Source organism: Coccinella septempunctata, chromosome 7 (assembly GCF_907165205.1).
Source record: "Coccinella septempunctata chromosome 7, icCocSept1.1, whole genome shotgun sequence".
Taxonomy (NCBI): domain Eukaryota; kingdom Metazoa; phylum Arthropoda; class Insecta; order Coleoptera; family Coccinellidae; genus Coccinella; species Coccinella septempunctata.
The window spans coordinates 967,263-991,147 of record NC_058195.1 but is presented as its reverse complement, the minus strand read 5'-3'; the positions used below and the strand labels follow the sequence as shown (position 1 = coordinate 991,147).

Genomic DNA, 23,885 nt, shown 5'->3' with positions numbered 1-23,885 from the left:
TTAGGAGAAATATTCAATTACTTAACGATATGCCCAGTAAGTGCATTCCGATAATATATCAACTTTAATTCCCGACAAATCCAACTTAGCGCGATCGTAGAATTCCCTATGAAAATGATCAACGACTGACTAACGACTTCTAATTACAATTTCTAATAAATTGAATAAATAGTCGATGATGTTACTGGTCAGATATTTCCCAGAACGATTATTCCTTTCCATGGTGAGCGAATAAAAGGCATCGTTGTGTTTCTGTCTGAACTCACACGTCGTTATGTTTTCAATTTGTTTACACTCTGAAATATTGTTTGTTTAACTGTTTGCGAGTTTATTTCGCCGTATAAACATCAGAGTGTATTTTTCAGGAGTGGAGAAGGAAGTAATTAAAGTGATCCTGTTCGATGACTTTCTTCTGGAATGCTCTATGATCGACGAATTCGATGACTGGATGAATCTATGTATATAGATCGGAAAAAAACTTTTACAACTGTGCAAACTAGTCTAGTTGCCGTTTGGGATCAAATCTCCTTGAATGGTTAAACATGGTAGGAAATGGATTGGTCAATAAGTCCCAATAGATCTTTCGATTCCCCATATCGAATGCCCGAAAATACATTCTGACCCTACACTAACCCTCAATTTACCCTATTAAGAGTGAAAACGAAGACTGATTAATGATGACACATCCAGGCCTTCGCCAATATCAATTTTGATATAGTAACGAGGTCGAGTTTTCCACATGGCCTCGAGAAACTAACGTCCACGCCAAAACAACGGAGGAAAAAGATACAAAGTACATATTCCTCTATGTCATCGAACGTGAATTATTACACCGTGACAAACACCCGTCATAAAATCTGACAGGCGTGAACGCGAGGTTTTCATAAAGGCACGGAAAGTCAATACACATACCGGAGGACGAACTGAATTGGTGCGTTAGTGGAAGTGATTTTAATTGCCTGTCGCTGTCAATACGCTTGATTGAAGATTATCCGATAAGATTGAGCATAGAAAAGCACCAATTTGTCGGCCGATTTCGTTATGACATATTGTCTATGAACGTGGCCATAAGGACATGTCCACAGAAAATAAAGGACGGTTTCAAGAAAAAGACATAAAAGATTTTGATTACTAGAATTGGATATCATCAATTGTTTACTGATACAACGTGCCAAAATTATCTTGGCTTACATTTCCTCACAAACAACCATTGCAAATAGTCACGTTTACTACAAATTATTTGTCATAAATTTCCTTGAGATGCATTTTATGTCCGCGGTGACAAGTTTACTGCTTGCTATATTCCGTAGAAATGAGTAATCTTCTATTTGGTCGAAGGAATCGAGGTGCAACCATAGACAGGTGACCCTACTCTATACTCTTGAAAGAACACAAAATTCACGAGCGAATCCATAAAATCCTAGTTGTCAAAACAAAAACAAACCAATCACGCTTGTCACGACAAACAAACGCGTTTTCTCGCGACAAAACTCGTGACTCTTAACGACCCATCATCCATCCAGTCGACAGAAGACAAACGGTCCGGGAAACAAACGGGTGGGTTCCGTTTTTTGCCGCTACATGCCGGAAACGGATAGTAAGAAGAGAGGAAGTGAACCGGAGGAAATCTAGCATTAACTCTCTCTTTTCCCGCGCTGTTCTTGGGACCCTTTTTTATTCGGATGTTGGAATTTGGGAACACTCGTTTATGTTAATTAAAACGACGAAAAGCCGTACGGATCAAGACGTTATGGATTGGAATGCTGCTGGAGATGTTTTTTCGTTTTTTTTTCTTCTTCTTATTTCTGTGAACTGACTACCCATTTGGTTGTCAACCGAACCGACCACCTTTTAGTTCTGTGTTAGTAGAAACACAGAAGCCATATTTTCGCGATTAAGACGCGTGAAGCGTCTTTAAGCGGTGCTATTCGAGCGAATAAGTCATGACGTCAGTCTTTAAGACGCTTTAAGCGGAACCTGGCGGTCTGTGGAGAGCGCCTGTGTCATAGAGTCATCTTGTCTCTGGCCTGTGTCGTCTTAAGCACAGAACTTCTTAAGCGGAAAGAGGTAATATAAAGAAGAAGGGAGAATATGTTGTTTATATCGAATTTGATTTGAATTCCTACTAGGGAAGAGTGCTTTTATTGCCAATAATGCAGTTTCTGCATTATCATTTAGAATAAATAAATATTTTTCAAATAATAGCCAAAGAACAGAAATTGAAAAATTCAGAATTCGATTTGCTGTCTAATGACAACGACAGATGACTCAACCATCAGCGATATTCTATTTTTGCGACAACAAAATTAATGACGTCACGCTTAAAGACGCTTTAAGACATCGATTAAGACGCTTAATCGCCAAAATATGGCTAGAGTTTACCAATAACAAGTCTATGATCTGCTTCGTTATTTTATGATCATACAACAAATTCGAATGGCTTGGCAAAATTCAATAATCCAAAGTAGAATAACCCATAAATATCGAAAAAAGTGTTGTGCCATTTCTCTATTTCACAACAAAGAAAATCCAATCAACCTGGAAAGCAATTTCTGGTTTTACGAGCGTATAATTTTAATGGTTATTGCTATTCTCATTCTTGCTTCTTATTAAAAAAAGTAAACACGCGAAGACCATCTCTTACAAAACTGCAAAACGGTCCGTTTAGAACTAAAAAAAGGTATATGTTCTTCACGATATTAAGAATACAACTTATTTGATACCTCAAAGATAGTATCTGAATGACATCGTTACAGAAAATTATGTTCAGTGTTTTTTCACGATGAAGAAAACTCGAATAATAATTGTCGTTATAATCCAATGTCGTGAATTTATCCCTTTTATTTGAATATTCTGGCATTTAATATGTTAATTCAATCGTTTTTCGAATTAAAATATCATCAACATCCAACTGTCAGTTTATTATTCGTTTCCACTGAACCCATAGAAAAGTTCTTTCCGCCATCGATGTAACATTCAAGAAGCTCTATGAATCATTCTCTGCTCTAGCAGATACACATAGACAAATGCCCGGCACGAGGCTAAGTTCCGGAATTTACAATAACCTCGGTTCGAATCGAAGCTGCATGGGGTTAGGAACAATAAAAGGTGCTAGGTGTTATCTGTTTGTTCTATATAACGCCGACATTTCGAAATACGACCGAATTTGGTACCGGTCATTGACCAAATAATGGTAATTCTTCGGCCGAGAACTGCACTAGCGTGGGTGAACCGGCCGAAACGTGCGTGGATGGATGGCATTTCGCTCGGTAAATTCGTCCCACTGGAAAATAATTTTTTAATTTTCCAGAACCAGGTCGACCGCCGTAACTTTCACGATAATAACTAGATGACTGGTGGAAGACATTTAAAATTTAAATTATGATGGAAATTATTGATTAAATCGACCAACTGCTCCAAAAACATGGATTAAAAAAAATGAAGAAAATCTGCAAGACCCTTGGAACACAAATAAATCAGCAAACTCGATGACAGAAATGATGAATGAAAGTCATCGAAATGTTATCAATGGGAACCTTAGCAATCCAACAAATGAGATAAATCAGTAATACAAATTTGTATTACTTCGAAAATTGACCTTTACGTTATCCCATACAACGAAATAATTTCCTTATCTGAAATATGTTTCAAACAAGTTATTGCGAGTTTTTTCAATAGTTTCGAAATGAATTGGATATGGTTCGAATTCTATGTTAAGGGAATCCATAGACGAATACAAAAACCATAAATTAAAACAATCAGTTGAATATAGAACTGTCACAACCGTTCAAATCCACAATATACTTAATTAACCGGAGGGATTCAACAAATCTTGAGGTCCCCGTCTTAAATGTCACATTTAATCGCCGAACGCATACATCAATTTTCGCTCCGTTGAATGTTTTCCATAAGAAATCCAGAAAACGGGGCGGTCTTTAGTGCGTAAACTACGCACCACAGAATCATTCCGATAGTTTCCCTCTCAGCTGTCAAACCGTAATTAAATCATCCAGTGTCCGTGCCGCCCCAGCATAGGGGTGTACAAAATCGCGTATCCCCTTACAAATAAACAATCTTATCGACAGCTGACTTAACTCATTCCAGCCAATTCGGGGATGTTGGCAACTGAATAATTACCCTTATATCCACCCGTTTCCGAGAAATACGAGGGGTGGTTGCTTTTGAATTGATCATATTCGAGCATGCGACAGTTTTCCGGTATTCGACTGATGTGAGTGTGAGTCACAGAATGGTGCTAAATATACATGCGAATAGGTTATGTACCGGGGGTGACTGAAAGAAGAAAGACGCATTCGCTCTGAGAAGAGTAACAATCTGAAAACAGCCTCATCCTTTGTCCCAACGGCGTCTGGTTGGGATCAACTGTCTGCAACGTTCAATAAGGACGGAATGTTGAATGTCGACAAACGTAGGTCCATAATCTCATCCGCAATATATAAATGTGTAATTGAATATCTCCCATGTCGAGGGCCGCCTATAGTGTCTCAGATAGCAGATACAGCTGTCTGATTCAGTCTGATTGTATGTAAATGCGACCGAAGCAGACGCGTCGGATGATGGACTGTTGAATCGCCAAGTAGCAACCAGAGATGTGCTGAGAAATTCGATTTTTCGACTTCGAGAGAGACCGGATGCAGCGCTGGAATAATCCTGACAATGGCCGTCGAATGCAAAATAATGTTTTTCATCGCTAACCCTTGTATAATATACATTTACTCAACATAGTATATTTCTCAGAAATTCATTGTTCTAAAAATTATATCTTCTATGACAAGAGTAAGATGAAGCCACGGTATAATTTTGACGGACTTGAAATTCTGTGTTGATCACTGAATATCCTCAGGGGTGAGTAAACACACGTTCGGAGCGATTTCGCAATCGCTGCTATTCGTAGAATTCGAACAGGAAGTGAATCCAGCCAATGTTTGCCCGCCCATTTCGAAATTTAATATTTTGTTAACGTATCTGGATCGACTAAAGGCGATGTACCGATTATTATTTGAGCAAACCGTTATGTAGTATACCGCCCATGTTTATAATAATAAATTGTTATCTAATCGTTTATCGGCCGTTTTAAGTCAACAGCGCGTACGTTTGGTCGTTGCACAGGGCCATAATCGTGAGAAATATCGGAAGGCCTAATCGATGATGGGAATTATAATAATTTCGTGGAAGAGAATTTCGGAAAACGATTCGAAATAACTCTTTATGATTATATTTAAGAATAAATATAGATTATGAAGTTTTCTATGACAAAATCACAGAATACAGAGCACAGACTTCAACATAAAAACATCTGTAAGACAGATTTTCCGTCTTCTATGACCCAGTCACAGAATGAATCGGTGAACACAGAGTGCGATTGGCGAACATCTTTCAGGCATGCCAACCACGTACGTTTTTGGCAGTTGTTATAATTGCAGGTTCGCGACACTTCCAAGCAACTCTTCTTCTTTTTCGGATTCTCGCCATATCCTCCTGGGTTCGTTTCCGGTGCGCGAGCCGGACTCGCGGGTGTCGCGCACGAATTGGTCTCGCCTCTTTTTGCGCTTCCCAAACTGGAAACCTTTCTGGGAATTAATTAATGGGGCATCTGGGACCGTTTATCCGAGGTCTGCGAGCATAGGTCGAGTTTTTTCGCGACAGGGCCAAGCCGTTACGAACGATTTATTTCAGTCGAGAGGAAGATGCAAGTACTCATTAGTCGAGGAGTTTGGAGAAGCCGAAAAATGCTGTTTTTTTGGTCGATGCGTCCGCTGATTAACAGCCAACTCCGCTTCAGCGGTGTAAGAAGAAGAAGAATGACGTTTCTGGACTTTCTGGTATTAGCGTTTTTGACGTGGCGAATGCTAAGAGCACAGAATCGTGGAGGAGTCACTGATATGTACTTTGAGGTTATATTGTTACCAGATGTCAACGATATTACGTTTGAAAGAATCGACATACGAAGTACCAGAGTAGATTTCCCCTAATACAACGCGTGTACGTAACCAGAAGAACATCAACGTCTGGCGTAAACGCCCCCGCAAACGCGGCACTGGCCTCTCATCTCACTGAAATAAAGAATCTTCACCTTGTGTTCCCGCTGACGAGTTAAAAAAGGACTAGAGCAACCTTGCCAGTCTTGCCACCGCGTTTAACCGTTGTTCGGCCCAACTTGGACAGGTGGATTAGTTCAGTCTCGGTCCATATTTGTCTGAGAGACACCGTAATTGGTCTTCCTTATCATTCTTCTCTCGTAGATCCACGTACAGATCTATGCTGGGTAACTGGAAAAATTACATGAGCGAAGCAGGAAACGCGGATGGTTGGAACACTTTTCCCTAGAGACTAATAAATTGGTGATTTTTTCGTATTTCGAATTTATAATTACCGAGACCAATAAAAGTTTACCCCGCTCTGTGACGCGAACCAATGTCACATCGCTCTATGATCGGTTAACCTATATCTCGCGACCTGACATCGATTGTCAACCTCTCTGGTTTCCGTGTGTTGTCATAGATTTCTCGGAAATAGGTTTTTTTTTATTTGAGCCTTTGAAAGCCTTTGTTCATTGAATATTACATTGAAGAACCTCTTTCGGATGCTCAGAAACCCAGTTTACCGAGTAATATCAAATAGCTAAGGGCCAAATTACACCTTGCAACAATATCCGCGATTTCACAAAAAACTGAACACCTCCGGACGACCAGAACATGGTTCACCGTGTAATCTTCTTCCCACCCTTCCACATTCTTCCTCCGTTTGTTCGCTGACGTCGTGTAGGCCAAACTTCACGCTTCATTAGGCCCTTTTTACCGACCGTGGCAACGCCTCTCGCGTTTGTAATTTTCGAATTGAAAAGGCCACCAGATCGGGCGTTAATGATGGGATAAGGTAGAATTATTGGCCCCCTTTACTTCTCGGGGTCATTAGGCGTAGCTTACACGTGAAAAAAACGCGCACGGTTCGTATTGTCGATGGGAATCTTTTTTTACGGTTCACTAATCGGGCGCTAAACAGGCTCGTTATGGTCACGTTATGATATTATAGTTATTATTTGATTTTTTCATTCGGTAGATACGTTGGTACCTTATTCGGCGAGCTGGACGATTGACGTGGTAGCTTATAATTAGGCGCCTGAGTTGCTCTAAGCTGATTATGTAAATCGAATTACAAAGTTTGATCAAGCGGGTAGCAACTAGCGTTTAACGCTTTATCTGATCGTTTTTTGATGAGATGGGAAGTGTTTGAGCACATCCATAAAATGGCCAGTGGAGCTCACAGGAGGAAAAAACTGCGATTATTGATTTTTCTGGGTTAAATTATAGGTTAAAATCATAGAACATAGAATAACGTCTAGTTTGACAAATATCTTCTTCAAATGAATGGCCTGTCATAGATCCTACTCCGTTTTTGATATCTCTTGCTTACCGTCCACAGATTCCGTTATTTCAAGTGGTGTTCTTCATTTGTTGGACCCAGTACTCTCACTAATTAAGTTTTTCAAGCGATGTGTACCGAAAGATGTCATTAAAATAATTTGGAACACGGATGTACATAATGGTCGCCGCTATTGTACGTCATTAACCCGAAAAAACGTCATTTGTCGAAGACTAACAAGTCGTTTCCACTCCAATAATTATCCTGTCTACCTCCTTTTTGAGAAATGCCCATCGCGTGTATCGAACACTTAAAAAAAAGAGTTATCGCCGCTTCTTTTCGGACCTTTCACGCTGTTTCTGGTAACCAGATACCCGAAAACAACCGTGGATCTGAGGCTTCGATTCTTCGACGTCTATAGGTGCATGAGTCTCCTGACCTTCTCTGCAATCAAGCCGGAGAGTATCAATTTCAACTTCTGTTATTAAAATAAAAGCACATCCGCCGCTGTGGGGCTACTCTCGACCAAATTGTCGGTTGTCCGAGTAAAGGGTAGAGTGAAACAGATTACTATAATAACGAGATGCCAGCGAGCATAGAATATAAGTTCAAGATTCATCGATTTGTCCTTGAAAATATGCTATTCCGAATAAACCGAAGAGAATTCGAGATGCAGCTGAATTGGAATAGCAGAGGCACTCAGATGCCACCCTAGGAATCAACCTGTAAGGTTCCAAGTCATCTGAATCTGTCAATTCACTCACTAGGACCTACCACATCTTGGTGGAGGCGCCCAAGACGTCATCCATCAAACGGGAACGATATCGAAGACACGCATCAAAATATCACTCGTCTGTCGTCGAAACCGTTGGATTGATTTGTAATTGAGATTCAGCACGGGGGTTTCTAACTGTACGGGACGTTTGACGTCGGAGAGAAGCGCGAGAAATTTGGTATGATGGTCGGATGATGGTATCTGGCCGACAGAGACGGACTGACTGTCCGGTTCGCGGTTGAATCGGCAAGATAAAACACCTGGATCGATTCTTGAGTTTATTTCTTCGATTCTTGATGAATGAATAGATTAGGGAGTTTCAAAATCCCATGAACCGTTTAATTCTCAGTTCACATTAGGGGGAACAAGAACACTCGCTATTATGGTCATCTTTCACTTTTATCTATGTCCTTATCGGTTCCTAACTAGCAACTTGGAGTAAGCCATAGACTTTTCTGAGGTAAATTTCCTTTATACCGTGGCCCTGTTCTATCGACTCTGTGATTTTCGTCGTTTCTATAGTTGGTCATAGAAAACCATTCACAGAGGCCTCGTTTGTCTAGGTTGTCAACCACAGATTCCAGTAATCTGTGTTTGTTGTAAACTTTGTCGCTTCTATGCTATTGTGAGAGATCACTCCCAAAACCCTCCCTGACCTACAGTTGACAGTTTCGCAGAATTGTAAGAAAAGGATTTGCAGAACTGGTCTAAGGCGCCGTTGCAGCGAGCCAGTGACCTGACAACGACGTTAAATGCCCGGATGAGGACTGTCCACCGTCTATCGATTTCGCCATTAGAAAAAGTACGACGGTGGCACGACTGATCGATGGACCTGAAACGAGGACATACACAGTGCAAGTTTTACGCGTTTTGTTATCGAGACAATTAATATTAATTTTCGACACATTCTCGATCTAACAAATAGTTTTATGATCTGGACGAGTTTCAAACTCGCTATTTGTGGAACGAAGTACGTTGTTCAAATTTGCATTCATCAGAAACTAATTGAGGTTAAGTTGAAGTTGTGTTTTATTGCACTATGTAAGACCTTTTTCTTTTTTATGATTCTCTCGAATTACATTATGAATTTTGAAAGAATTCTCGTTTTCAAGAATTTATAGGTAGGCAAGTGTGTCTTTGAACGTTCCATGGGGTATATATGATTTTGTTAATCCTTAGTAATGAACCAAAATGGGCCAGTGCGTACCTGGTTCATATTTTAGGTTGAGTATGTAATATTATAATCACGTACGTGATTTCACAGGATGTTTCACGATGGAGACGTCAAGTACGTACAAGGTTTATGCTTGTAGATCCTTCATCGTGGGTTCTCCGCTTGGTACAAGGCTTCTGAGAGTTCTGAGTGAGTTAGAGCCTAAGGGCATTTCAATATAATGAGCTAAAGCCTATGTGATTCAAATTCAGAGATGGTACAGGTTCATCAGTATTATAATTCGCACAATAAACGAAAAAAGAAATTCAACCCCACTTATCTGTCACAACACAACCCCAAAAATGATAATTGAAGGTTAGGCAAGATCAATCTCCCAGTTCTTTCCATTCTCCATAGAGTAAAACCCATCGACAACTACCCACACGTCTGAACACCCCTCCCAAGTCCTCAGACGTCTGAATAATTCTTCCGATAGTTATCACAAATGAAGGCTCTCGATAATAAGGATAATAACAGTCTGGAGTGCTTTGTTGTTGAGGGATCATACGAGTGTGGGTACAGATCGCACCTTTGGCCTCTTCCGAGTTCATTTTTCTTTCTTTCAAATCCGAAGATTACACATATTAAATCTAGTGTGGCGTGGGTGTCGCATGGGCGATGAAGAGGAATTATACCTACGTATATGGACTTGTGGAAAGGTGTGTCCGGAGTTGCACTGTCCAATCTATTCCTCGTAGTGGTTCACTCTGCCCGATTTAAATCAACACAATAGGTTGAACCTTTCTAGATGAAATATGTACTTTTTCGAAACGTAAGGCGTTATCGAGCCAGTTCTCTGAACAATATGGTCGAGTTTTCCACGTATCAGACTCTCAACGTTATCAGAGTATCTGGGAAAAAGACACGTACCGTGGATGGAAGGCACAGGTATTAGTTTCATGCTCTTGGCGAGCTTTCAACGGAATTTCTGAGTTGTCACGCGAGAGAACTAAGATGAAACGACGGCTTTCTAAATAACCAAGCACAATCCACGCTACTCCAGCTGCAATATTTCTATTATGTGCATAATGTATCAACAAAGATTCATCTTTGATATCAATCAAAATAAGAGGTTATGAAACGGCGGCCAGAGAGTATGATGATTAATCTGTGGTCTGTCTACTGAAAATTTTTGATGACAGATCCCGATCATAGAAGTTTAGTCTTTTTCTCATCACGGATTGGAGTCGGCACTCTGATGAGTACCGAATTAATTTAATTTGAAGAAATATTATCGAAGATGTTTCCCGTTATTATTTTCCATTAGGGCCCCCGGTCTAGAGTGGTTAAAAGCTTCCGTCTTCTCCGATACCGGTAAAACGAAACAGACGGTCGTAAGTACAATCTATGATTAGATATAGGCGCATCGGTTTCCGTGTCTGTTTTGTTCGCATTATGGATTTGGGCACGAACGGGCATTGAATCGAAGTGGGCGCGTGTTCCTTATTGTTCTTTATGCATCTGCTGCAGCAGCGCGAGACCCAAGGCCCAACCTACCTCGTCTCTTTGCTCGAAAAGGTGTTTGCACACATTGAATGTCCCTTTTGAAATTGCGGGTAATGGATATTCTTCAGAGATCGACGTTCCGGCCAACTGTCCGTTTAAGCTCGGGTTGATTTCAACAATCGTGCCGAAATCCAAAGAAGAATATTGCGGATGGACATTTATGTTTTCCAGAAAACAAATTCTGTGGTTTGAAGAAGGAATCAACAGAGTTCGATTATTGACAGATTCATCGGAAGCGATAACGTTCCAACATAGAACATGAGTGTTTATCTAGAAATTCTATGACTCGACCATCGATGGGAGTAGGAATCGCATTCAAATAAATCCGGTCTCTTAACGAACCTACCGGCTATCGCGAATCGTTCCTCGATAATTTATCGTCGCTAAAAACGAAAATGCGAGAGAGATCGCGCTCTTCGGCATCGTCATGTCGCGAATATAAGCGGGCCCTGGAACCGGACCGAAGAAGAAGAAAAACGGCCTTCTCCGTCTCGCAAAGAAGGACGCGGGAATACGTAAGAGCTCCCCAATTAGAATAAATCTATGGTTTTTAAAATAAGATGACAGTCGCGCAACAAAGGAGCCAATTAAGAGAGACCTTGGCTATATTGTCAACCTCTTCAAGGAAGCCTTATACAGACTTTATAGCGTTGCTGAGTTCGCTTTTTTTTGTCGGTTGAATGTTGGCGAACTGGCTGGCATTAATTTGTGGGAATACCTCGGATCGCTCGATGGTGAGGTGCATCGATCCGAAATGAAAAAGTTTAAGGGCGCTTAGGAATGCCGTTAATTAGTTCCATGTGTGGTGGTACTTGGAATTCATTGGAAAATGCCGAAAACGGTGGATTTTCCATGAGTTTGTCTCTCATCATCGGGAAAAAACTCTTTATTCGACAATTATAGGGTTTACGAGATTGAAACAGTCACTGATGTATGTCCTCAAGGGCAACCAAGCTCCTAGATCAACTGTTCGATTAGTCTATGGGCAAGCTCTACATATGACAATCGAAATTGCTGACAGAAGTCAAAGACAGTGTTACCAATCGGCGAAAAAAAACAGTATATTTTGACAAGTTGAGGCGGGAGCATCGATAAATATCGAAAGAGGTTATAGAGGTCATCAAAACGTTTTTGAAAACTTCCCACGGTTCAATTAGACGCCCCTATCCCTTCTAAAATTAACGTTCTATTCAGGAGAGACACGGTTTTACCTCAGGAAGTTTCGCAATAGGAGTCCATCGACAATCGAACTTCCCGGTCTATGCTTCACGGCCAGTCAAGGTGACAAAATTTTAAAACATAAATAAGGCCAGCGCGATAAATCCCTCGCAGGTACTTCCAGGTATATGGTCTGACGTTTCGGGGAATCAGCAACAATAGACTCAACACCGGAACCTTTTGTGTGTAGGGCCATTATCATTCAAATGGGGCTTATTGGAGCCGCGTCTAAGTTCGAAAGTTTTAGCGGTCGTTTGAGGCGATAATGGGTTGTGAAGAGGCGACACCCACAAAAAAATTTATTGCCTTATAAGTGAGTGGAAAAAACTATGGAACCAAGTGTGAATCCAAGATGATCCTGGAGGAGTTAAGGTGTCTCCCACCAGGTAAGAAGAATCTTCAAGATTCTATGGTGAGATCGCCAAAGACAACGGTCCTCTTCAACCTCTGTGCACCGGGTTATCTCTATGCCATCACAGTCATGCCAACCAAAGCGCTTATAACAGCTCTGAATAGTTATCATGAGGGTATCAACGTCCATTAATCGCCAATTACCGGCAATGCGACAAAAAATAACGACTCTAGCCTCCCGTAATTGCGACACCACAGACGAAAAACTCGATGGTTCTCGCTCCGACCGTAAACGTCGTTGTCAAAAGCCTGTCAACGCTTACCTCGTAAATCGAAATTAAGATTCTACAAGTGTCGTAATTGAGCATACAAGCTTACGATTTCCTCTCCGATTTTTCAACGGGCGAAAGGCGTAATTTTCTCAGAGTCTGTGACCGCTCTTCTTCTTCGCGACGACGTTATCGCGAGCTGTCAATTAAAATGTCAGGCGGATGGGCTTGGCTCGCGGCAGATAGAAAAAGTAGATAGCGTGTCACTTGATGTACGCGATGAATCGACGAGAACGGCGCTCCCTGGAGGGTTCTGCAGGGGCGCAGAATTACGGTGGCCATTTCTGTAGATTTAATTACGTCGGTTGTGCACTTTCGATTGAGATTTGCCGGACTGACACTCGCTGACAGCTCAATCGAAGCGGTGAATTCTCCCCTTTACTTTCGCAGAGCTTTTTGTCTTTTAATTTAAAAGAATTGACCATATTCGTTAATCGAGACTGACAGAGACGAGACAAGAGTGTTGTTATTCTATGACGACTGATACCGTGATGCACATAGACTAATAATAAAAATTTTATTAGTCTGTGGTGATGAATATAAGGTATGATTCATCTCTATGACATCATTCCTACGTTGAATTTCGCAAAACTATAGGAGAATTCGTTTGGCCCAATTCATTTCGTTCGCTGACGGTTGTGACCCAAATAGAAGGATTTCCCATCTATTTGTCCCACAAAATGGAAATAAACAGGCGACAAAGCCGGAAAGGCAGCGTTCCACATTAAATTTTATGCGGCTGTTCTGGCACGGAGCACAGCTGGATGTGAATAATCGTGGAAAAATGCACGACGAAAACTAACGGACTAAGAAAACGTCCCTTCACTTATTATTCCTTTGAAATCCTTCTATAGGAATATTCAGCTGAAAATGACGATCGATTATAACTTTTGTGACATCCCTGCCTTGAACCATAGAACGTATAAATCTTTGGATGCAAAAATCTATACAAGTTTTTACCTCAACTTAAATCGATCGACTTCTTCGAATTCACCCATCAGTTTTCCTCTAAAAACCATAGTCGATGCCTCATCTTCCACACATCTCGAATAGTTCCCACAGAACTAAGCGACATAACTCATAGAAAATGATATAATCTTCTTCTATCTAACTGTTAATTCCTGAATTCTTCGAGGAACAAGATGGTCGTTAGCTCCTTCAATTACCCGATCCTAGAATTGATGGAATCTTTTTCTCGTTGTTGACATACCGCTCGAAATATCTCCAGAAAAACGTAGCGTTCAACAAATAATTACGTCCGTTTATATGTTTATCTTGTGACAAGACGTTTAATCATAAAATCACTCAGTAAACAAAGGGATCCGAGTTTTTTCCTTGATAGATTTGAAGGTGAAAAGAAAACTTAAAATTGAGACTGTAGAGGTTGCTAGTTTATCCTGCCAAGACTCGAAATTACTGATATAAATTACAGTTTTTCTTCAGGATCAGCGTAAAACGAAATGTTGATTATGATGTTTTACTGGAAGTGTTGTGGATTTATCGCACATAATACGTGTGCAAAATGCATGTCGACGTACGTTCATGTTGTCGTGTGGGTTGGTAACACTGGAATGCCAGCCTAACAAGGCAAGGTATCACCCTTGCTTTAGGTGCGGAAACACCTAACTCTATGAAAGGAACATAGATCATTTCTTCAAAAATAAAAATTTACATAGACGAGAAATATATCGCCCGGGGATTTTTACATATAGTTCAGTGGTCTGAAGATGACTACATAATAGAATACAGATCTTTATGCTTTTTTCATACTCTACAATAGTCTTTGTTTTGATCTGGTTGGCCATATATCTATTCGGAAACGCCCAGGAACACAAGTTGCATCATTAATTGATATTTTTGACACGATCTTCCTCCGGCTAATTGAATATTTCGTCCATTAAAGACACACACCATATACGCGCGATACATGCGCCTAAAATTATGCTCTTCGCCGAATAAAGCCTCTCCGTCCTAAATGATCGTATGCCTCTCATTTAAATTTATTCTCGGTTGGCGTATTGAAATGCAGATGGGCCGTTGCGACTCGTATTAATTATTCGACGAGGTTTCAGAGTTAATTTAGTGACGCAACTCGTTCGGTGCCCCGAAGACGGTGAAAATTAACTATAAGGACGAGATCAGAAGATGACATCATGCAAGAACTATCGAAGAGGCACAGAAAAATAGTTATCTGTGCCTGTCCGGTCGATGTTCGTATCAAAAATGATCGAGTTAGCCTAACCTAACTCTATAATCTTTGGTTCGTATATTACTGGACACCCCTTGCGCTTTTCTGTGGTAAAATCTATGCGTTTTACCACAGAATATAAAGTTGAGCCAGTATCTGACTAGTAGAGGTTATCCAAACGTATTGACAACATTGATTAATTTGAATTATTCAACAACCATCTATTGCGATAGATTATCGATGATTTCATCTGACAACATCAATGGATCTGATCAACAATGCCATAGATTGGATATAAACAATCTTATAACAATATATCAATTCTGGTTTTCGCCTGAAGCATTCACATATTGAGTTATTTACCATCATTTTTTAGTGCCGTATATCATTCTCCGTTCGAAACGGCCTGATTCATGTGTTCTTTGACCCCTGAAAAGTGTTTGTATACGATTTTCACATGCTGGCTCGGTAAAAACCCGACCGATCGAACGTTGAGAGAATTATTTGATTAGAGTTAATTCCAACATGGAAATATGGGTGCATTAAAAATATATTAATCATTTTGTGAGCACGTTCCGTCACTAGAGTGAAGAATTGCTTTTTGATTGTAATCGAATTAGACTTTATGCTGGTTCGGTGATGAGATTCTGATGAATTCCTGTTTGAAGTTTGATAAAATTCGTCCGAATTTGATAACTAGTTCAGTGGTTCTGAAGGCCATAGAAAAAAAAAGTTATCTATTTCTGTGTAACATGAGCGGTTTTTTGTGAGGTATTCTTTAGGGTTTGTTCACAGACGAGACCCCCAATCTCGACAAATCATTGTGGTTTTTTTAAAGGTATCCGTAAAGCTTTTAATCGCCCACATAATCTCTTGTGTTTATGGAATGCGTTAGGCTAAATGACTATTAATCCTCGTAGACTGATAAAGACCAACATTTTGGGCATGAAACCCGTCTTTATGGGTGCATTAACTGGGTTTTATCATATCATGTTACATTAGACAGATTATTTCAGTTTTCCGTGTTCATCGACTATTAATTCCCATTTGTTGAGAGGTTAGGATCTCTTCGATTGAGCTTTCAAGTCCAAGGAACGGATTGTAATGGCGGGAATTTCAACTTTCCTTGGAAAAATCCCCTTTTATCTCGCTTAAAACCCCCCGCGGCTTGGGCTGACAAAGGCGAGCCCAATATGAAAACGATCTTCATATAATTCACCCCTAACTTGTTCAGCGGGGTGTTTATCCAGCAATTTAATGGATCCACAGCACCGCCGATGTTATGTTGACTCTAAAAAATTAGCGCTCTCTAGGTGTCATAATGGGGTGTTATTGAATTCATGGGTTTCTCGACAAGAAAGAAGGGTGGTAGCAGTTGTTTATTTTCGAGCGACCGAAGCTCATAAATTTTTCAAATAGGGTTGTTCGGACTGTTGAAGCGAGACGACGCTTGTTTTTTCAAGTGCTTCTTTGGGAACACCCTATGTATTATGGTTAGGTAGGATAATTGGTTTTCCGATAAATTGGGATGAAAATTTTGAACACCACCAAAATTTTCTTGCTACGTGGAGTCAAAAGCCTTCTATGCTTCTTGAAGCAATTTTTTCGTATTTCTTCGGGAGAATTCCAAGAATAATCCTTATAGATTCTTGGGTTCACCGAATAAAAAAAAAACGACTGAGGAGGGCGTCCAAACGAAACGTGTTTCGAAGTTCGTGAAACCGCTTAGGTCCTCGATTTTACCTGTTCGCAGTACGGGACATTATACACGGTGGTTTGTTTCACAAATTGGCTATTCAGATTCTTAAAAGGTACATATCTCCGACAAATCTTCTACCTGTCAGCATCAAAGCGTCTTATACTAGATGCAGATCTAATAAACTGGTTTTGGTCCATACAAAAGCGAAATGGCAGAGTAAACAGTCATCTTTTTGCAAGCTTCAGTGGGAATGAATAAAGCAAGTAGCAAATATTTGGTCGTTTCCCAATTTCCCAAGAGTACAGAACTTCCTCTGAAATATGTCATATGTCAAAAATGCTTTTCTGACAGTTTTTTAATATGTCGAATGTGTTTTATTGGTATCAACCCTTTTGCTCCCTGATAACGATTCGGTAGATAAAACACTCGTAAAACCACGTGTCCACTTGATCTGGCCCTAGACATTGTTCTATTTCTGTACAGCGTGAGGCATGAAAGAGACGCTCCACTCCAAGACCCCACGCTCTCGAAAGTCTTATCTTGCGTTCGAATGGTGGATGATTACCGAGGAGGAAAACACCCTCGAGCTTTCAAATTGCCGAAACTTCAAAACCTGACGATCGAAACTACATCGAGATATATTCTATGCATTCGAGTCTTGACATTTGCCTCCCAGAGAATTGGATTAAAAAATACAGAAGATTGGTTAAGTCAGGGGTGTCCAATAAAGCTATTTTCGATATCATCCATATTAACATTTTCTCATTGATATAGAAAATGATGATGAACAGATTGAGTAATGGATATTTCAGACGTAAATTGAATAAGACATTCTTAGTATGGTTTGATATGGATCTCCATAATGAATAAAAAAGTCACGATTCGAGGTTCTAAACACAGATGTTCGCTTCAAACACACAAACTATCGAAGTTATCACGTATATATCGAAACTTTTTCTGAATAGGAAATAATATAAATGCTTCTATCTCGTTTTTACAGTTTTATCGATCTTATAATAAAGGATTGCGACTGCTGTTCTTCGAGGCTTTCTAATCTAAAGACGACCACACACCTACGTTTCAAGCTGCATCTTACAGTCGAAGAACATACAACTTTTCCTAAAAGGTACCTGAATTACCATGATTACTCTTCCATTTTTGAGTGTTTCATTCGGAAAGTGTAGTCACTATATGATCCTTATATTTTTTTTTTCACTGAAATATCATAAACAACGACATAAATCCTGTCGCGGGTACCTACCTTCAGCAGTTCCTTCGAAATTGCTCGATGCAGTTAGCCGGAGTAAACGGGTGTAGGCGGACTAGTCGATTGCGGACAAAATAATATGTGGGAATAATCAAGCGGCGAATGCAATTGACATAAACGTTATCGTATTCAGGAAAAAATGCGGTTAGAAAACACCTGGCGGCAAGAGTAACGGACAATGTGTCAAAATTGACATCCACGGATCGATTCCGGGATGGAAACATCGCCCACCGCAAAAAAACGCCTGAGATTTCGAAAAGTCATAGTTCTGTGAACCCAATCTTGTTTTAAAGATCATAGATTCGAGTTATACTGAATCTGATTATTTCTATGTTTATTCTAGGATTCTCTGTGGGATTTGTCGCATCATTTCTAAATTTAAACGGAGAGTATCAACGATTCTAAGAGAATCTGGGTCATACTGTTATGTTTACAATTTATTATTTGTATTAGCTAACAGATAATACAGATGTAGGATTGATCAATTCATGAATTACGAGACAAGTGGATCGAGTATCAGAGGCGTTATAAGATTTTTTTTCGATTCTATATTCACAATATCCTCGGATGATAATATACGTTGAACTCCTCTTCAAACTTCTAAAGTGCGGAATAAAAGTCCTTTTCAATGCGAAATGGAAGTCTGACTCTTATCCTTTGTCCCTTTCACACTATTTGCTTTGAGTTCCCTAAAGAAGCAGCCAAGTTAAACACCTTTTATCTTATCTACAATGTGTTCGTGTTTAAGTGTTCGAATGTTGAATATTCAGTACCCACTTGAGGTGTACCGAGAAGTAATTTCAATTTTATGTTTCAGATAAGGCGCCAACGAAAGCCAAGATCATCGACGCGAATACTTAACCTCGCCATTTCCATGAATTAATGATTCAAGAATATGTATTCAAAATTCGCGGTAGGGTCTGCTATGAATCATCACTGATGAATCCAAGAACAGCTATCTTTGCGAGAGAAGAGATGATGAGATGAAAGATATGAGTTTTTCCCGTTTAAAAATATGTAAAAATGAACACTATCGTTAATTCAATGACTTCTCCTCATTCGTTTCAAACTCTGTGTCACCAAAAATGACAGCAACCATAGAGCTTCCATCCTAAGGCGTTTTTTAGTGGCTTAGTGAAATTTCATAGATCACCTAAATCGTGTTTTGACAGCTTGACACCACACAATCTGGTTCTGAGCTATCGTCGCGGCCTACTTCTGACCTGTGGAAAGTGTCGTCCTATTTTCGAGCATCGTGGCATTAATTAGGATCTACTATATGTCACGGTAGCACGGGACACGGTTCAAAGAGTGACGGCAGGTCACTGAAAGGTCTCGTAGATATTTTATCTATGGTTGGACGATTGCGAGTTATAGACCTAGAACATGATTATAGAAAATGAAGATGCGACCTCGATCTGAGCTGAACATTTCCTAGAAAGATAAATTAGAAGTTTGTCGTTAATTCAGTATTGTCGCTGTCCGATATTCCTCCTCAGTTATGGAATTCTGAGCACAAATGATGTGGGAGAGTGTTACTTTTGAGGAATTCGAGAGCTGTAAATAATACGCACAGCCTCCGCAGATCTAGCGCCCCGTACAACAAACCGAACACACCCCTATGAATTATTCATGAACCGCATACGAAGGTAATATATTCCGATAAACGGAATGGTATTAAATGGCCTTATACGCGGACGATTAGCATAAAGAATTCAGAATTCGATGCACTTGTTCGATCGAGATGATTTATAAGAACTTATCGGAACACTCGAGTTGGTATAGCTAATAACTATGATTTATGGGCTGTTTTGATTTTTTCGAGCCCGCGGTAGTCGGACTGGTCGTTCTTAATGATCCGCGTTTCTTTTCTATGCGCGCTAGGCGCTTTCGAGATTGCATACAAGATGGGAATTTCTGATAAGTGGCAGATGGCGGTCGCGAATAGCCAACTTAATGACAGTTGGTATTACTGGGTTTATATTCTGTGATGGCAACAATTCTCTGCTACCTGTCAGTTGAACATTAATACTACCACTAAGCCATTATAACCATCCACTCAAAATAGCATGTCGAGTCGAGGGCCAACTTATGCGAATACTCAAACGATACTTTCTTCCTTTGTTCAGAATTACACCTTAGGAATAACAATGGAATCTAAAATTGACAACTCAATGACCACAGAAAATCTTCTAACAAGATCTTCATCAGCAGAAGACATTTAATACCGTGAGAGAATAATAAACAAAGGAACACGTTGGCCCTTACTCTCAAACATGACGTTACTCATTCTGTTTGCGCCGCACAAACGAGAAAGGTCAACAGCTATAAACTCAAACGGACAAACATTCCTGGACCAGGATGAACATGTTCTTTCACACGATAATCTCCCTGGAGAATAAGACGTCTCGTTGTTAGAGATATGAACATGACGCGAATAATCTCGATAAGGAACACAGAGGATGGCATGCAGCTTGGAGTGATATCACCATAGATATTATAATTATACCTTATAGCACCTTAGAGTATATTATAATATGTCTATGGTTATCGCAGAATATCAAACTATCTGTGTTAAAATCATTGGGCAGCCCTATCATCGAAGATATCTCATAGAAGTTACATATACACTTTTCCTCCTATCATATTGGTCTAAGCTTGGCTGTCTTCAAAAAGTGAACAGTCGATTAAGTAATCAATGAAATGGACAACTTTCATCTGCATCAACGCACATACAATTCAATTGTTCCAATATCGCGAATCGGAGTTCATTCATCCTACAGCCACCCATTAAAAAAATTCATTCATTGTCTGGCTCCGTTGCAAATTTAGATCAACACCGGGTTCAAGGTCAACGGGTCCGCTCTTCATAATATATTCTGACAGGTTGTACAATTATTGCAGTCTGCTTTTATCAGAGTATATAATCTCAAGACGACCATCTCTCTTTTCATTGGCTCGTCCATAAATAAATATTGCCAACATGAACTTTCTGCATAGATATCTTATCATGTTTACATTTCTATGGTTCCCTCAATCGAAATTCCGATTTGCAGGGAAAAATGGAAGGTGGCGTTGATCTGGTAGCGTGAATTGAAGTAAAAACAACCTTCAGATGATTTTATTCAAATAAGAAACAGACACAGCCTCGATAATCCCCACTATGACTTTTCAGATACGAAATTCTTTTTTATAGATATATGTATATACAAGCTGAACCTCCTGCTGGTCATATCTACCTGTAGCATTCTCAATTCTTCCAGATATGAATAATAAAAATAAACATAAGACAAAACCTTTCGGGTCTGATCAAGCTGTCTCACAACCCCTTCGAGGCAATAACTCACACTCACGTTGGAGAAATAATAAAAAGCGAGAATACGTCCAGACCACCCACCGGTACAAATAGAAGACCACAATACCTTGGAGTGACCCGAGCGAAGAGAACCTGCGTTTATTTACATTTACATTCGATTTCACTTAACCAGGCAGATTTTGATATCTTCATTTTGAGAACAAATCAAAATATATGCTCATTTTAACTATATTCACTTGTAGTGAAGAAGCTTAGAATATTTTTAACATTAATATTAATATTTAACGTTCTCTCCTCAAATATCCAAAGGACGAAATAACCCATTTTGTCCTTCAATGTAGAAAAAGAGTTGAAGTAGGAAAATGAGTAAGAGGGTGGAAATAACTATTATATATCAACTTCCAAAACGGCCACAAAAATAAATCTTCCGTCATGCTCAAAATTAACACAAACAAACCTTCAGCATACTCTGCCAATAAAACATTTATGAACTCGATTTAGAAAACTCCTCGTCTATCCGGAACCAAAACTCATAAATGATTTTTATGACGGCTAATTTTAATTAGCAATAAAATCGACTACCAAAGCGAATTTATTCTGTTTCGATCATTGATTTTTCAGAGAAATTCCGAAAAAACGAGGACATGCACAGAATAGTTATCAGATGAAGGGTTGTTCTGTGACATTGATTGATCTTCTTATCGATATCATAGAATCGCGAATCAATTCATCACTCACCATTTTTCGCCATCGGAAGTCTCATGTTGGGCCACACTGAATCCGAAATAAGAACCGGGGACATCAGACCACTTTACAATGGGTTCCCTGGTCTCGATATTGAAACAAATAAAAGCATCGAAAAGGACGAAAAAAATGAAACTTTTCAAAAACCACTTCATTTTAACAAATAGACAAACCAACACAGAAAACTTGTTAATTTTTCATCTATGATTAGATGTTAATATTCAGTCTATGATCCTCGCATAATTTTTCACAACTTATCGCTCCATGTGTTCGGATTTACGTAAATAAACTGATCGGAAAATACGCGGAGCGCACTATCCTTGGAATATACAAACCCAACGAACGCGAGTAAGTTAGTGAATTGTCAAAACATTCAAAAATACTGGTTTGAATGTTTCGGTTAAAGACGGACTGACGAAGATACACGAACAGTTGGCGACGACGTATGCAATCATGAATACACCAAACTATATCTTGTGTGATCAAGCTTATCTTGGGATAAGCTAATTTTCATGTCTGTTTAATGAATAACTTAGTGAAACCTTTATAATTATAGTATTCACTCATTCCAAATCTCACTGGAATTTTGCGGTTTCATCATTTTATAGACATTTTCCAAATTCTGCAGTTAACAGCAATACTTTAGACATACGGCGCCCTCTATAAGCGAAGCCTCATTGTAGAAACTTGTTTGCACAGTAAATATGAAGAAATCTACTGCAACGTAACAGATTTCTTGAATACCTAAGGTGTCATTTCATACAGAACTCTATTCTAATCCCTCGAAGTTTCCTTTTCTGTAGATAGAGGGCGCTCCACAGAAAATCTGTAATCTATGTTAGTACGTATTTTAATTTAATTTCTTAAAACTCAAAGTACACCTATATTTTATATAGAATTCCTTCGAATTTTGTCATTGGAAGATCTTTCTGTATCGTTATGTTGCTTTCTAATGAATGCGTCTACACTCTACAGGTAGTATCCCTTATCGGCAGTCAATCAATTCTGAAATGTTACCTTTTTATGGACCTCCTACGAATACACGGTGTTAACCCCAAGTCCCATCACAACTTAATTATTGCTTGGTATACCTACGGTGGGTGTACTAGATGGGAAGAAGCGGCAGTCTTTGGGCAGGCACAACGGAAAAAATGTTAGGAATTCTCTGTCAATGAGTCAGTAATAAGCCCACCAAAGAAGTAGTCTCTTGGGTCCTTATGAATGAAGATCGCTGATTGTAAAAGATGCTTATATAGCGCGAGTTATATTCAATAGAACATATTATTTTCGATTCCTATTTACGAGAAAGATGAAAATTCTGGAAAAACTGGGTAGATTTCCTTGTATGTGATTGAACTTCATAATGTGGATTCAGGCATAACAATTGATGTGAAATACGGATAAAAACTCGTCCAACGGTATCCACTATTCATTTGAGAACAATGAAAAAGAAGGACAGAAGGAATTGCTCCCTATTTTCTTTGGTGGAAGAGTTCAATGAGGAAAATTCCCAGTGATTCTTTGAGAATCGAAACGAAAAAATAAAAAACTATTTATAGCTCTGAAAACGAGATGACATATTCTTTCGATATTCATTGTGAAACATATGGGTCCTTCGGTCCAATAATTTTAAGAGATTTTGAACATTTTTTTTGAGAATATTAGAATTGGAAGCCTGGAATATGTATTGGATTTTAATAGTCTTTCAACAGACATTGTACATATTTCACTCAACCAGTTCATGTTCAAACTTGATTCGATCTGTTTGCTACACCCTGTAACCAGGACCATTTCCCTGATTTTTTTCGGATAAGCTGCGAATTGACTGGACCAAGAATGCACCTGATTTCCGTCCAAATTACACACATCTCAGCGCATTATCTCGAATAGACAGAA

The 23,885-nt window shown here is 39.5% G+C and overlaps 1 protein-coding gene across 2 annotated transcripts in view; it reads right to left on the bottom strand.

Annotated features, from left to right (window-relative positions):
* LOC123316477 (integrin alpha-PS1) overlaps positions 1-22,353 on the bottom strand; it is a 31,252-nt gene extending 8,899 nt beyond the window's left edge. For both annotated transcript variants that reach the window (XM_044902565.1, XM_044902566.1), the window contains exon 1: positions 21,984-22,353. In XM_044902565.1, coding sequence (XP_044758500.1) covers positions 21,984-22,144 — 161 coding nt within the window. In that variant the 5' untranslated portion in view covers positions 22,145-22,353. The remainder of the gene's footprint in view (positions 1-21,983) is intronic.
* Positions 22,354-23,885: the final 1,532 nt, after the last annotated feature.